At 38.2% G+C, this 16056-nt stretch overlaps 1 protein-coding gene across 8 annotated transcripts in view; it reads right to left on the bottom strand.

Annotated features, from left to right (window-relative positions):
* The window catches only part of INPP4B (inositol polyphosphate-4-phosphatase type II B), a 267765-nt gene that overhangs the window by 94752 nt on the left and 156957 nt on the right, over positions 1 to 16056 (bottom strand). For all 8 annotated transcript variants that reach the window (XM_063156987.1, XM_063156986.1, XM_063156985.1 and 5 more), the window contains 3 exons: positions 11174 to 11351; positions 6279 to 6491; positions 1843 to 1987 (listed from right to left, as the gene is read on the bottom strand). In XM_063156987.1, coding sequence (XP_063013057.1) covers positions 1843 to 1987; positions 6279 to 6491; positions 11174 to 11351 — 536 coding nt within the window. The remainder of the gene's footprint in view (positions 1 to 1842; positions 1988 to 6278; positions 6492 to 11173; positions 11352 to 16056) is intronic.

The following is a 16056-nucleotide window of genomic DNA, read 5'->3' on the forward strand; positions in this document are numbered from 1 at the left end:
TCAGGACAGCTCAACAAAAGCACTGCTCTCACTGAAGGACACCTGTACTTATTCAAGAGAAATAGGGATGGTTCTGAAATGAAGAAAAAAGCAAGTATTTATTCCAGCATCATAGCAGTTGGATATTTTTTGTGTCTTTGGCCCACCAACTCCAGAAGACAACTTCTCAGCTGGATGAAACTCAGCTAAAATTTTCTAACCATCACTATTATCATTATTGCTAAGCAAGAGCTACCTTTCATTCTACTTGATGACTTGATGGCTGCCTTATTACAGTACTTTAAATGATGCAATTTTGCTCTTTCCTTTTTTGTTTCTGGCTTGTGACCTAAAAGTTGTAACCAATATTTCATTTGCCTGTGCTGGTTAAATCCATAACATGGCGTATAGCAGAAGAGATACTCAGGGGGCTGAAGAGAGTGAAGGAAATTATGGGAAAGTCTGTAAAAGTCTGTAAAAGGTCCACCATCTAAGGATTCTCCCAAGTTCAAAACTACACCTACCTAGCTGTTAAATATTTGTACTTTCTCTGAGGAAGGCAGGAAAGGTGTAGAAAGTGTTGATATTTTTCACCTGCAAGCCTTCACTAGAGAGCAGAGATTATATCACCTTCCCGTCTAACATTACATGCCTGGTAGACAGAAACTTAGAGAACCAAACAGATAAGGAATAAGTTGCTCTCTGAACAAATCATACAAAATCAAGTCCAACACATCTTGCACTGAAAACAAGGATGCCAGGACTCCAGCATAAACCTCTCACACTGGTAAAATGCAGATGTTACAGCTGCATTAAAAATCAATACTACAACCAGAATTTACAGATCTCACCAGTACTACACAAATGACATAAAACTTTAAAAGTAATTTTAATTCTTGTTGTGTAAGAAATAAATTACAAGTGAGTACTGGTAACTTTAAAACTCTTTATACAAAATGATGTAATTAAATTCCATGGAGAACATGTAAGGGAAGACACAGGATAAAATGCACAATGAAAAAAAAGAAAGTTGAAACTATACAAAACTCTATAAAATAAAGCAGTTGTGTTGGATTGTTGCTTTGTATGGGGAGTTGATTTATTTAGCTAAAGAGTGGCACAAAGGTTGGCTCTGATGTCCTTGCATTAGGACTACCACCACTATCACTAAGGATCTGTTTCATTTATTGCAATACACTTTCAGACTAGAAAATCTCATTAGACTTAAGCAGATATAATCTATGCATCAAGAATACAAACATGAATCATAGGAGAAGATCAGAAGAAGATCAGAAGATGAGAAGGAGGAGATCAGAAGGTGACAAGGATCCTTGTCACAAAATTTTCTTTACATCATACCACTGAATTATTCCACTTGACCTTTTGACACAGGCTGACAGGTATATCCAGGTAAACATGAATTTTATCAAATCAGAAAATAAAAATCAGTATATCACCTCAGAAAAGCAGAAGCATTTGCAGGAGAATGACGCTGATTCAGAATGTTCACCTTTCCTTACAAGTTTTCTATGGGGTAAGACACAGTCCTATTTTTTTTTCCTCAAAATACTACACACAAGTAAAATCTAAAGTACATTAAAGTACATCAGCCTACAAAAAGAAAAGACTGTAGTTTCAAAAGGTTTACACTCTAGCACAAACAACTGAGCATGGCAAGCAGTCTGAGCACACATTAAAGCTGTACTTTGATAAATAACCTCCCACAAATGTGTAAACCTTGCCATTAGCACTCTCATCAAAGATACTATGGAGTCTTCTCTAGATGACTTTTCTGTAGCTGTGCAAATTTTTATTTACTCTTGTCAATGACTAAAAAATAAAAAATTAGTGGGGGTTGCTTACCGCCTGTATGCAACACCTTGCAATCTTCTGCTGAAGGCTCATTTTCACCCTCTTTGATGTTGCTGATGTTGTCCTTTTCAAGCAGCCTGTCCACCATGGCAATAAGGCAGTTCAAACTCTTTGCCACGTTGGCCCACACCCTGTCCTGAAAAGACCAGAATTATCACTGCATGTTACTGAAGAAAAAAAAAACAAAAAGGGACAATAGTAAGTTATTAATGATGTTAGCATATGACTGCTCCTCTCATCCTTCAGCCTATTACCAACCCGAGCCTTTTTCATGGAGATTCTCTTGCAGAGTAAATGAACCCAAACTTTTATGGTTTTAGACACTGGAGAACAAGTGCTTCAAACTCGACATAATGCAGACAAAATTTCAGGTCTAATAGCAAGGAACTGAGCAGCTTGTCTATTTAAATGATACCTTAAGAGTACAGACACACTCAAAGGTTGACAAATGAAACCTTGTGTGGGCCAGTTTTGTCATAGTGTTTAATAACCTCTTTTTGATTTAACATATCCTGTATTTTATCACATCAGTTACTCTGCTGAAGAAAATGTTAAATTCAAGGACTAGAATGAGAAACTTGCTGTCATGGCATATTTATTAGCTAACACAATTTCAGTTTTGTTTCTCACCTCTCACAAAAACTGCAACCATCACACTTAACTGAGTTTACAATAGGAGAATTAGGGAAGTAATAGAGAGGTAGAAAAAATTCTGTACAAGCAGAGAGGAAAAGAAATCATGTGGAGCATAAGAAAGAGCTGTTATGGATCAGAGATATAGGGAGAGTCTTTCAGGTGCTGGATGCTGCAGAAATCAAAGCTTTTGCACCTACTTTTGCAGCACTGAATAAGAAGGAAGAAACCAAGCCATACAACAAACGAGGCTGTACACAAGACAAGCAATCAGACTAAAACCAAACCATAACAAACTCACAGAAACCACCCTCCCCTCTCCAAGTACATGTTTCAATGCTGAGTCATTCTGAAAGTATTGCAGAGCAACCAGAGTTTGCTTGAGGGTTAAAAATGGGAATTTAACATCACTGCTTTGTTTTGTATTTTACAGAGCCAGAAGCATTATGTATTTGTCAGGTCTTCAGGCAGAAAAATGAAGTTGCAAAAATACCAAGAGAGAAGGTTAAAGAAAACTGAGAACTCAGAGAAATAGCATAGTTTCATATAAATGGCAACCCTTGGATTTTGAGTGGAGGCAAATCTAGAGTTACTGCTAAGGCAAACATTTAAATCTAATGTTGCTTTTCAACTACACGCCTCACTTCAGCCTGACTAGAGGGATCTTATGCCCTGCTCCCTTCTCCTGAGGACACAAAAGACTGAGGGCAGGTATAGATTCCTTCAGAAGTTTCCTCATGTATGCACTTCAAGCAATCCTGAAAAAACATTTACAATATGTGTGAAACTACTGATTTTTACCGCCCACAAGCATAATTCTGGGGAGAAGGATTCTATGAAGAATCCTCCAGAGTATAAGGGAGCTTCAGAGCTTCCAGTCACTGAAGTTGCTGAGGAATAGGCAAGTGAGGTTGCTCAGAGAAGTTGGAGCAATCTAATTTCCCTTTTCTTTTGTGTGATGGGGGAACTTAATTCCTGCACAAAAAAAGCATTAAGCTCTTAATGAGCATCTGGAGTTATTGCACAAGCAACACAAATATGAGCCCTTGCTTCACATTGCAAAGAGCACTTTTTTCAAACCAACTATTAACCCAGCATTGAGATGATTTCTATACAATATTCCCACAAACATTCCCTGAGGGTTTAGAAGCGAAATTCATAAACATCTGTTGACAGAAAACTCACTCTTATTATCATGTATCTGGCTTTTTTATATACAAGCAACTGAGAGGGAGCAAAGGCCTGTTTCACAGCCCCTTTTCTCCACATAGGAGGTTCCTGGGATTGTGGGCAGATAGAAAATGTAGAGGCATCTATTTATCATTCATTGAGATGTTATTCTGTCTGCACCAAAGGCAGTCACATTTATCTAAGAAGGCTGTTGAAATTCTGCAGTTTGGCAGGAACAATTTTCAAGTAAAACTGCAGTTTCCCATCACTGAAAATCAAGTGGCTTCTATGATTCTCCATGAGAAGAAATTAATCCACTTCTTACTGTCATCTTTTACTATTTCCAGAATATTTTCCTGTAGCCTAGCACTGACCTTTCACCTTCTTAAGCAGATGAAAAGATGGAAAGGCAGGCCTTGGCATCAGTGAAAGCTGGGCACCTCTCCTAGGACAATTAAAAATGAACCTGTAAAATAATTGTCTTTCATTCATCCAACTGAAAAAAATGTAATTAATTTCCATCTGATCAGAAAGTATCATTAAAAATTAGGACACCTTCCTCATTTCAGAGAGCAGCAATGGACACTCCTTTCTGTCACTGCACCTGACTGGATGTCTTCCTTCTAAACACTGCCAGCCAGTGGAGTCCCAGAGGCTGTTTCTGTTTTTAAAGGATTCTCAGCCTTCCTGAATTCACCACAGAGCTCCTCAGTCACTTCTTGTCCCTCCATACACATCACTTCAGTTGTGTGCTTTACTTGTGCCATGTATGACACAGCATCTGCACGTCCAAGCACTCTGAAGATGCTGTGTCTCCTTCATTTCAGTGGATATTCAGATATTTCCTTAAGGCCTTTTTGAGCTCTGTTCAGAGATAAAGGAAATATCTTAAGTAATGTGCATGATTAACACCCCCGTGGGCTGCTTCAAGGGTCAGCTTAAAGAGTTGTTTAAGGATGTAGATTTCAGGCAAAACTAAAGTTCCAACTGCCAAATGTAACACTAGTACTTATAATAGTACTTATAACACTTAGTACTGATAATAGTGAGGAAAAAACCTACAACAGCAAAGGAGGATAGAGCATTGTGCATACAAAGCAACATATATTAAAGTTTTTCCCTTTATAGTCGTGTTTCACAGTGGATTAAGTGTTTTTTCAAATTTTACATGCCTTTCTTCTTTCTCTTTCCATCGTGCTAATCACAATTTGATTATTAAAACTCATATTATTTATCACCTCTACTGACAGAAATAACTGCAAAGTTTAACCATTCAAATGCAGAAAAAATCACAAAATTTATACTGTCTCAAGTTTGACAATGAATCTGACTCAGCTCAATTCGGAAAACAGTGAAAGATACATTTAATTTGAATCAAGATAATTTTACTAATTCAGCAGAAGAAAATGAATACTGTTTAAAATTACCTACTTATGCAGTTTAATAGGTGAGGACCAAGCACCTGGCAGCTTTTTTTATTTAGTTATGAATTACAGCAAAGCTATCTTCTCTTCAGAGATGCTAAATTGCAGTACTAAATTAAAATCCAGCTTTCACAAAGTGCCACTTTTTCCAGTGCAAAATTTATGTCTTTTACAAAAACTATTGTGTTATATCTCTGAATGTTTCAACAGCTAAAAACAAACATTTTGGCTTTAGTTCAAGGAAAGAGCCTCCATTCCAGCCCCTCAGGTTGTTGAGAAAACAAGAAAAAGTGAATTAAAGGCTCTAAAACTGGAGGACAAATGAAATCATGAGATATTTATTGTTTAAATCTCACGACTACTTAATGCATGGGGCTGGAAATAATTGCCTTTCTTCTAGAAGAAATATATTCTTCTTCCTTTATTTTTGGCATGGAAAAAAGTTACAGTTTAGGTGGAATACCATAGCTCACACAAGTTGTTAATTATTTACAATAGAGATGAATATGCTGACATCCTTTACGTCTATGAGAATACAGTGATGAACTCAAAGCATGAGCCTGGACTGAATAAAAATAGCTTGAGAATGTATGAAATAAAGTAACAGACCTATTAAGAAGACATCCACCAAAATAATTGATTTATAAAATTTCAGCCATATAAATAATACATATCTTTGAAAGATATGCTAAGAATGTTAAAATCTAAACATTGTATTTAACTCTTTTACAGAACCTCAGACAGTTTCTAAGAACAGAGTCTAGGGGCAATGGGCTGAGGGTTAATTCAGTGTATTTAAAATGATTACAGCCTGAGGGCTGGAGAGGGGTGTTGCAGGGGGTGGGGAAGAAAATAACATTTCCCTGTGAACAGCATATACTGTTCCAGTCCTTAAATCTGCCCAACTAGCAAAACCAACCCGAGTAAGAGCAAAGACTATTCTTCTGTCTGGGCAAGAATACACTCAACACCTTCACGGTTCTACGCACAACTAGGCAGTCTCAGAGCAGCACACTGTACTTAGGCAAATCCTTGCAATTTAGCTTCAAAATCTGCATCTGCAATGCATCTGAGAAGCACAATTTTACAGTTTCGCACCCCTTTCCCCCCTGCCACGACATGAGACAAGGACACTGAGGGCTTGAGCTTGCTTATGCTAATTTGTAGGGTTTCACTGGCCAAGGGTTTCTGTCTACTTACCCACTCCTCCTCATCATACTCAGAATGATGGGGTATGGAGTCCTGCCTTTTGATGTGAGCAGGATGATCCTGGTGCTGTGCATCAGCCCCTTCCTCTGCACTGTTCCTGGGCACAGCTGGTTTCTTGAGCACACAGCCAGGCCGGGCCGTGTACAGTGCTAAAAGGGCACTTCTCACCAGCTGGTCCTTGAATGTGTGCACAAATAACTCCGTCTAGGGAAAAAAACCAAACGAATGGAAAGGTTAGACCAAAGAATGTGGTATGGCAGCAAAGCTGTGTAACACTGAATTATCCTTAGGCAGAGCAGGTATTTGTTTCAGGCCTGCCTGGGAGGCAGAAAACAAAGTAGGCCAACAAATAATGAGGAAAATTTCAAGAGTTTTAGAGATCACATACTACAATCCCAGTGTTCTAAGGATTAACACAGAAGCACATTATCTGTCATAGAGATCATAATATTTTCACATTTTATTTGAATTCCAAATTTCACCTCAAAGGCGAGCCTCAACAAGAACCACTTCCAAGAGTAACCAACCACAGCACGATAATTTCTGAATAAGTGTAAGATAAAACACAATTAACCAGTTCAATAATCTCTCTAAATAAAACCCACCACTCTACAATGCTGAAATAGCAGTATCTGCAAAAGCAGTGTCTCCACAGATAAATTTTACTACTGGTAGGTGTCAACCCAGATATCATGGTAGGTGACACCTGATTTCAAGCTTGATTTTGTGTATATTTTAAAGAAAGGAAACTCTGAAGTTGTCTTCTCGGGTCTTCTGAAGATGCTATTCAATCTCTGTATCATTTTTCTATGTTAACTGTTACAGCTGGCATTTTACCATATTTTTTAAATCCTTCAACCTCCCTGCATTATTCATCTCCCTTCCACCTCAACAAGAAAAGTATGCCTTTGTGCACACAATCTTAATTAAACAGGGATGTGGGAAGGTATGTAGATAAGAGTCAGAGGATCCAGCCTCAACCAGCAGGAAATGCCAGAAATGAGGGTTGCCTAGCCAAGCTCCGTTTAGCCCTTATGTGCTGTTTATGCAAAAACTGGAGGGAAAAGTAGCCAAAAAAACCCCAAAACAAACAAGTGTCAAGTGCCAGCACCTCCCTGGAACTCCTGAGAATATTCCTGGAAGTCTTTTCTCCCAGTTTCTGCACTTCTTATCCTATCCCTTCTTCATACTACCTATTCATCTTTTGTACCCACTCCTACTCAACTTCTTTTTCTTGCCTTCCTGTCTCAAGACCCTCTCAAAAGTTTACAGATATTTAAGACAGAAAGGCTCTACAAAATTAATGGTTTTCTTAAGGCTCCAGCTGCTAGGTGAGGTACTTAAATGAGAAGTTTCTGCCTTTCCCATTTTCATTATGTTTACCAAAAAAATACTTTCTGAATCGTTTCACATGGACAGGCTGAAAATTCTACTCCAAATAAATCTCTACAGTTCTAAAAATAAGAACTGCTGGCACATCTAAGAAAAATTATTGATTTTTTAAAACCAAAATCAGACCTGACTTGGGATTCTTTAGACTTGGCAACACTACTCATCTCCCCAGCAATATTACCAGACCCATTCCTTCTCCTCATTACCAACTTGGTGCCTGAGGGAAAGGCCATTTTTTAACAGTTTTCTCAGGACTGTCTTCTCATTGTACTGAATTGCTCTGCAGGACAATTTCAGTTTTCTACATTTCCAACCCAGATGGTGCATGCCTGGAGAATGACTTAGTCTTTGGGGAATAGTGCTATCACACCCCACCATTCTTTGCCTTACCATGGCACAATGAGATTTGAGGGATTGTGTGGTAACAGCAAAGCCCCTCTTCAACACTCTTCTATAGTTCCATAGCAAGAGAGTTGAAACTCCATTACTTGTCTACCCTTGAAAACAGCAATATCATGGTTTTGCTGAGGTTTCATATCTACCTTCCCCACAATGTCTGTTTGAGAAAATTTCAGGTTTCTGGTTCAGAATAACACTCAAAAAAACTTTACATTTCAAAAAATTATGAGAATTGGATAGCTTGATGTAAATAATGCCCACTAGGACTGCAAAGTTTAAGTAATATAATTGAATAGAAATATTTTATAGGGAAATTTAGTTTTTAAAAGAAAATCAGTACAGAAGTGCGACTCCATTTTTCATGCAGCAACTAAAATAATTCTGTAATTAAATTCCATTCAGAGATCCCATTGGTTTAACAGCAGAATATGTTTTAACTTCACTTTCTAACAGCTCAGTATAGCTAAATTTGCAGAACATCACTATTTATGAAACTGCACTGAAATCACAAAACCAGTCTATACAAAGAAATAAAAACTCTGCAAATTCTTTCAGATACTCTACTAAAGAGTATTTCTGCAAACAAAGATAGGCATATCTGGAAAATTAATTTATCAAGCCTTCTGCAAGCTGCAAATGCTGATACACTTGTCGATAGCTAAAGGCTTCCTTAATCAACTAACAAAAAGTGATGATAAAAGGTTAGTCTCAGGAAAACACTACAGTAAACTGTAAATTATATATGGAGATGCTTAATAGGAGAAAATAAGCTCCTTTTAAGAAGCAGCAGTGGAATTATTTAATTTTCCACTTTCAATCCATGCAGCCAGTCCTTCCATTTCTAACATGAACACTTAAATGTAATTCACATTATTGATAATTCAGATTTACTCACTGCTACCTAATAATTATAGAAAGAATTCTTATATATACCAAGTGATATGTTTTTTAATAAACTCGCAGAATTTAATTCACCAGGCAAATCATTTTTATGACTTCAAACAGATGTTTAATTTCTCAATATCTATCCAGTTAAAACGTAAGAGCATTTATTTTTTACATTTAAAAAGTGCAGGAAAGATGGAATAGCAAAGCACTACATATGCCTCAGGAGCACAAGCAGATATCATGTAATTATACTCAGCAGAGCATGTGCTACTCTGTGTTAAATACAAGCAGGAACACTCTGGTAGTCTTGGCTCTCCAGTACTGTACCAGACTATACAGACAGAATATTTCAAGACCGCAATATAAGGCTTTGAATTAACCATGAGGGATCTAATTTCAGTATTGTGTGGGTTCACTGCGTTTAGGGCTTTGAAATTGTATTTCCCTTTCCTGAAGCTGTTTCTTGGTCTCTCTTCCCCACCTCTCTTCCCCTCTTTACAAGCAGCTGTCCCAGCACACTTGCTTCCTCAGCAATCCACCCTATTGCTCTATTATCCACCTTTTCCTAGGAGTGCATTTGGTAATAGGGAAGCAGGTATTGAGCCACTCCTGCTGCAGTTGCTCAGACAACTGGATTTGTCTCTTCCAAGCAAAAGGTGGAGGCTAGACAGACACCCAAGGAATACACAGGGCGAGACTCCTTCTTCTGGGAACCTGAGCTCATGCACTAACAGCAATTTAATCCTGGTCCTGAAAAGCTGATATGAACACTCTCAACTAAGTCACCAGCTATAAATGTAAAATACCTAAGACTTTAGCAAACTGAATGAATTGTCTTTTTTGTCCCTTTTTTATAGCCAGAGTCTCTACCAAGCCATGGTTCAAGCAGGGTTTTAGTACCATGGCTGCCTGCCTCTGAAATCATCCCCTCCTCCTGTCCAGAGGCAAATGGCAGAGGAAATGCACATTCCTCAGCAACCACCCCTTGGATCTTCAGAACAAGCCCTTCTTTGCCTGATTTGCTTTGCCTGTGCATACAGATTTCTTTGAACTAACCTCTAACAGAGCAGCTTCCCTCTTCTATGCACAGCTAAAAATGCCCTCCTGCATCCAGAGGTACACTATAATTGCTACAGTCCCCCTCCTTAAATTCCTCTGTTTCATTTCCAGGCTGAATTCTGCCTTCTTCCATCACCCCTGACACTCAGACTGACTCCACATTCTCAGAGTGAGTGTGGATTCACACATCTGCCACTGAGAGCAATGTTCCTCTCCCCCATGCTCTTCTGGAATGCCTTCACAGCAAGTGGCCAAGCTCAATATTCACATTTGAAACCCTCCTATTGCACAAGGAGCTGCTGGGGTAATGGTGCTCAACAGACCACAGGGCTGTCACTGCCCAATCGCTGAAGATACATGGAAATGGTTATTGATCCTGTTATTAAGCCATACTGGGATCACACTACTGAAGAGATGGCCCATGGAGAAACGGGAAATTCTTCACAACCTCTCGGGTCACAGGGTTCATATTGTTATTCATATAAGGGTTCATATTTTTATAGGGTAACCTATGCTGGGAAGCACTACAGGCTTCAGCTAATCTCCATTATCAGTCTGTGGGACCAGCAGGGAACATTATCTTTCTAATTTAGAACTAAAGGAACTAAAATGAGGAAGAGGTTACAGCTACAGACAGATATAATAGGAGAAAGAGAAATAAAATTTGAGATCTCCTAGAGCAAATTTCCCAGCTTCTCCTTCCAGGCTGCATCACCATTTCTGATCATGCTGTTATTCTAAACCTTATACACCAACCTGGCTTGAACTACCTCCCATAAGCAGCAGCTTGAAATATAATAGAGAATTTTAAAAAAAGACTTCTCATACTACAAAATTATTTATAATTTTTGATATTTTCATAAAGTCCAGTATGTAGCCACTAGAGGATAAAGAAGCTACATGAAATTAAATTAATTACACTTTTAAATAAAGGCAATATTTATAGATTTCATTAATTTTCTATATGGAAGGCCTACAGAAATGCTAAATAACATTATTTTTCTAATAACAACATTTTGATGCTTATTTTAGCTGAGTTTATTTAACATTTCCTGATGCTGTGAAAGTCAAATGATGCAGAACCCCTCCCAGCAGTTAGAGAGACTTGGTTACTCCATTTTCCATTGCATTGAGGATTTGAATCTTACTTTTTCTGAAAGCATCTTTAAAGAGTTCTTCAAGCTGTCTGGAGAACGTTGGCTTGCAGAACTGAGCAGCAGGTCTGCATGGCTTGATATGAGAGGCTGCAGATGACTGATGTTGCTGAGAACTTCTTTTGCCTTGGCTGTGTTTTCAGGTGAATAGTAAATACACTGGTAGCCAGTACTGTGATAACAGAGAGTCACAAAATGTCAAATTCATTTCTGCCATTAACAGCAATGCTTATGGTGCTAAAAATCTTGCCACTACTTTTGCAAAAAAAAAAAAAAAAAAAAAAAAAAGAAGCCAGATGCCTGAACTTCATAGACACCACTAATCCCGCCTTTAAGGGTATAAACAAACCTTTCCTTGAACAGTAAAAGCATAAACAGCATGAAACAGCCCACCACCACATGCTCCAAGTAATACAGTGCAAAATTCCTTTGAGTGGCTGATCTGAACATAAACCCCCATGTTTTTATGTGTTTCTTTTAAACACTGTAATTCTAGAGATAGAAAATATTTGACAAAGTCAGGTAATAATATCAAAGAGCATAAGGCTCCTTATTCTTCCAACTGAGCTCCCCAAAAGAGAATTAACTGCCTCACTGAGTCTTTCCAAGTGGGCCATTAATGTTGAATTGATCAGTGGCCCACACTGTGTTTTGATTGGCCTCAGTGATGTCCAGGAAGAGATGATAAACAAAGTTATCTCCAATAAAGAACAGGCGTCTGATTTGCAAGAAGAGACCCAGCAATGGGTGTGGAAGTGAATTACTTCAAAACCACACAAATGCACACTGCAAACTTCCTACTTTCCACTGTTCAAACTACTGCAATTATTTTGCAGGACTTCTCATATCCCTCTTTCTTCTTTTCCTCCCTACAAATTATGCAATATCCTCTTACACCGCTGTTCTCAAACAGCACTTCAGACAGCATGCACACACCCACTGGCTCTTGCCTGCAGCCCACAGCTCCTCACCTGAACCTCTGGTACGTAACTCTTCCTTTTATAAAGCCCTGGTTTAGTCTTTCAGAGAAACTAACCAAAATCTTCTGCAGCTTCAGATTAAAACAGGAAAAACAGAAACCAAGCACCTCCTGGCACATCACCAATGCCAGAGGAATGTACATACTACTCCCAGCTGGTACTGCTTGTATCTCCCTTCTCTCCTTTTTGTCTCAAGTATTTCAGTCCCTTCAGCCATTTCACCACTGATTTCTTTCTTAATTTGGCATACCAAGACCAAATACTGACACTTGTTCAATCCTCTGAACTTTATGCATTCCCTTTCATTTCAGTCTTTGTCCAGATCTCTTCATTACCCCCAGTTCCCCTTTGTGCCTTTTATTGAGTGAATTCTAGTTCCTTCTCTTTAGTTTTCTACAAATTAGAAACTAAATCTTGATCAGTCCCTTCCAATTCAGCATTTTCTATGATTCTGGCAAATAAGGGTAGCTTCAAGCAGTTTTAAAATTAAGGCTCTTGCTTACGTATTCTGCTGAGGTATACTCTCAATACCCAATTCTAATTTTCTATTCCCCAATATCCATTCTATTTTTCTGTCTTTCACCAATGTCTTCATTCCTAGATACAATTCTTTGTAGAGGCAATCAGGATTAATGGCATCTAACTGCCATTACTACCAGCCACATCTAAATTACGACGCATCTCCAACTTACATGAGCTACTCATGTCTACTAGACACGTGTCTAGTAGAAGTCATAATTCAGAGTATTTCAGCAAAGTGAATAATATAAACTGTCCCTCCTAATGAATTAGGAAAAAACAAACAAACCTCTGTCCCTCCGAGTAATAAAGAAACTGCCACAGTTCTGCCTTTGAGGTGGATAGCCTGTTAGTGAGATGACTTCCAGAGTCAGACCTAGCACTACATCCACTGGAACCCTCAAGCAGCAGGCTCAGTAGATAGGGCAGGGACAAAGAGTAATAGTCTATGTTAACTGCAGTGATGACATAGTCTTAAAAGTCTCGACACTTCTCTAATTCCCCATCAGGCTTTTCCGTCCCTTTATCAAAAAGTCCTTTTTGCAGGCTGAATCTGGCTAATGCTGTTATCAAGTTCACTGTGCACATACTCCTTTCCGGGATTTCCCTCAGTCTTTAAGTCCTAGATAGTTTTCGCTGATCTCCCACAGCTCTAAGCTTCACTGAATATTGCAGCAGAAAAGCTACAGACACCACTTGTAAGAAAGAGGGCAGTGACACCAAAGGTGTGGGCAGTTCTCATTGCAATTAAGTAAATCATAGCTTTTAAGTAAAGGAATTAGTGAAGAGAGAATGACTCTTCAGAATGAAGTGCACTACCAGACTGGTAATTATTTGGACAATTTAAACATTTCCAGAACCCTAGAAAGCATGACACAGCTTCAAATATTTAGTTCCTCTCATAATTTGAGAGCAACTTCCTCAATCCCCCTAGAAGAATATGTAATTATTTTTCAGAAACAACACATTTGAAGTTTCTAACTGTTGTGTTCACACTGTTGCATGTATGACTAGCTGAGGTTTTCTGTGGCCTTACCCTTCAAAAACAGATATTACTACTCACAAGTAAGTGACATTCCCTCCTCTACAGCTACTTTTAAAGCTTAGTGCTGCATACAGCTCTGGTACGTAAGCACTGTTAGACAGAAGAGGCAGCTGCCTCTTACAGAGAAACTTTTCACAGGTGTCCTAAGGCACAAACTGGATGAAACTTCTGCATTAGGGTAAAGGCCACATGGGTAGGTCCAGTGCAAAATAGCAGCAGCATAATGAAAACATACCTCTCATATGTAAATGATGACTCAGGTACCTTTTGAAAACTGTATAATAATGCTTTCTGGGTAAAGTTTGAAAGCTTTCACTAAGCATATAAAACCACACTTGATCATTTCCATATATTGGCACCATCGTTAACCATGACCACATGACTGTCAGCGGTCATTTCAGTCCTAAACTTGCTTTAAGGACATTCTTCCGATCACATACCAGAAAATTTTCACCTAAAAGAAAAGCCTTTCTTGCTCTTATTTCAGGTCCTCTTTTTTTTTTTATAATGTGCCTTTTATAAAAACTGGATATGACATTCCTGATGGCAATAAATGAGAGAAGAATTGCAAAACCACTGCATTTTTGTAAATATTATTATACAGGACTTGCCCTTTGTGTCTGCACAAAGATTCATATTCTGTGTAATAGAAAAGATGCCAGAACTATCTTCACATACACATTTTCCACATTCTTCTGTTGGATAAACTTTCAAAAAACATATGTCTCAGTCTTGTTTTTGTTTTGCAACTGCAAATGCTACCAGATAACTGTTTCTCTTTGTCTTTTAATTCTACAGGTCTAAGACTGCGCAAGAAATATATTGCAATAAGCTGACACTGTTGAATATTTTGATAAACTGCTCTAATAATCAGACTGAAGGTCAAAAACATTCAAGGCAATTCTGTCACACCTTGACAGCTGCTAGTATTGGCTGAGAACTAATCTCTTCCCACATCTTGCATTAGGTCTTCAGCTCAGTTAGCCTAGAGAAAACGGCTGCTGAATCTGCATTTTTCCTGTTCATTCTATATTCTGACTGAGATCGCAAGGTGTCACTTCTTCCTTCAACAAAATCTTCAGAAAATCTAGCCCCATCATAAAACAGGAAATTCAAATTGCAAAAGGTGCCTCAGGGGACACAAGGTGTCCTCAAAACACCTTTATGCAGCAAAATAAACAGGTGCATGCAAAGCAGCACTGTTGTCACCAGAGTGAAATAAATTTGTCCATTATAAGATTGAGAATGTAGTAAGAAATGGTTCATTTTCTGAAAGCTGAGCACTGTGACAACTGTAATGCTACTTTATATCATATGATTTTAAAGGATTATGTCTATTATATTATTTATATCTAGCGGCTTCAGTTATAAATTATTATGATAAAAACCCACAAATCACTATTGCAACTGCATTAATCAGATAGTAAAGGAGAAGATACTTTAAGAAATGTCTTCAGACATTTTCTTCAGCAGTAAACATGTACTTTGTAGGCCTTCATACGACGGGGATGAGGCTGCCCATACCAGTTTGCTGACAGCAGAATATTAACACCGACTTTATTGATGTGTCTTATGTGATCAACATGATGCACATGTTTCATTGGCAGGTTTCAGCATCAGAGGTGGTCAGGGAAATGAAAGATTTTTGAAGATTCAACAGGGTTTTTATGCTGTGTAGGGCAAGCAAGACCCCCTCAATAATACAGCTTTCAAAGCAACTAGATCTGCTGGGTTTTGTTTGTTGTTAATATTAATGCCAACTCCTATTCAACCTAGAAGTCAACAGCAGAATTGAATAATTTTCCTTTTATTCTCTATGATATTTTATCCATGAAACTTTTTTGAGCATTGACTATAATGGAATTAATTTTCTGTGGACTGTCATGATAACTTAGATCAGAGCACTCCCTTCCTGCTTTCCCTTTGGAATGCTGTAACACTGCAGTTGACACCATCAGCAGGAGCTCTGAGCAGTCACAACTACTGAAAAAAATCTGAACAGCCATAGCAACAAACACAAATACATCCAATTTTTAGGAAAAGATGTAACTAACATTTTGGTGCATGTTCAAGAGTGAACAAAGCATTTGAGCTCCACAATAAACTGAAACCTTTATTTTTTATTAGTCTTATTTTGGCTTTCTGAAGAATAAGATTAGTTTGTTTTTTCACAGTGTACTAAAAATACTTCTACCATAGCATACACCCAGGCCTGTCAGAAATAAAGCTGCTACCTTAAGTTACAGTTTCTGTGTTTAAAAATTGTCTACAGGTACATTCCTCTTAGCACAAGAATTGCCAAAGAGATATCTCATTCTGAACAGCAGGTTTTC

Source organism: Melospiza melodia, chromosome 5 (genome assembly GCF_035770615.1).
Source record: "Melospiza melodia melodia isolate bMelMel2 chromosome 5, bMelMel2.pri, whole genome shotgun sequence".
Lineage (NCBI taxonomy): Eukaryota > Metazoa > Chordata > Aves > Passeriformes > Passerellidae > Melospiza > Melospiza melodia.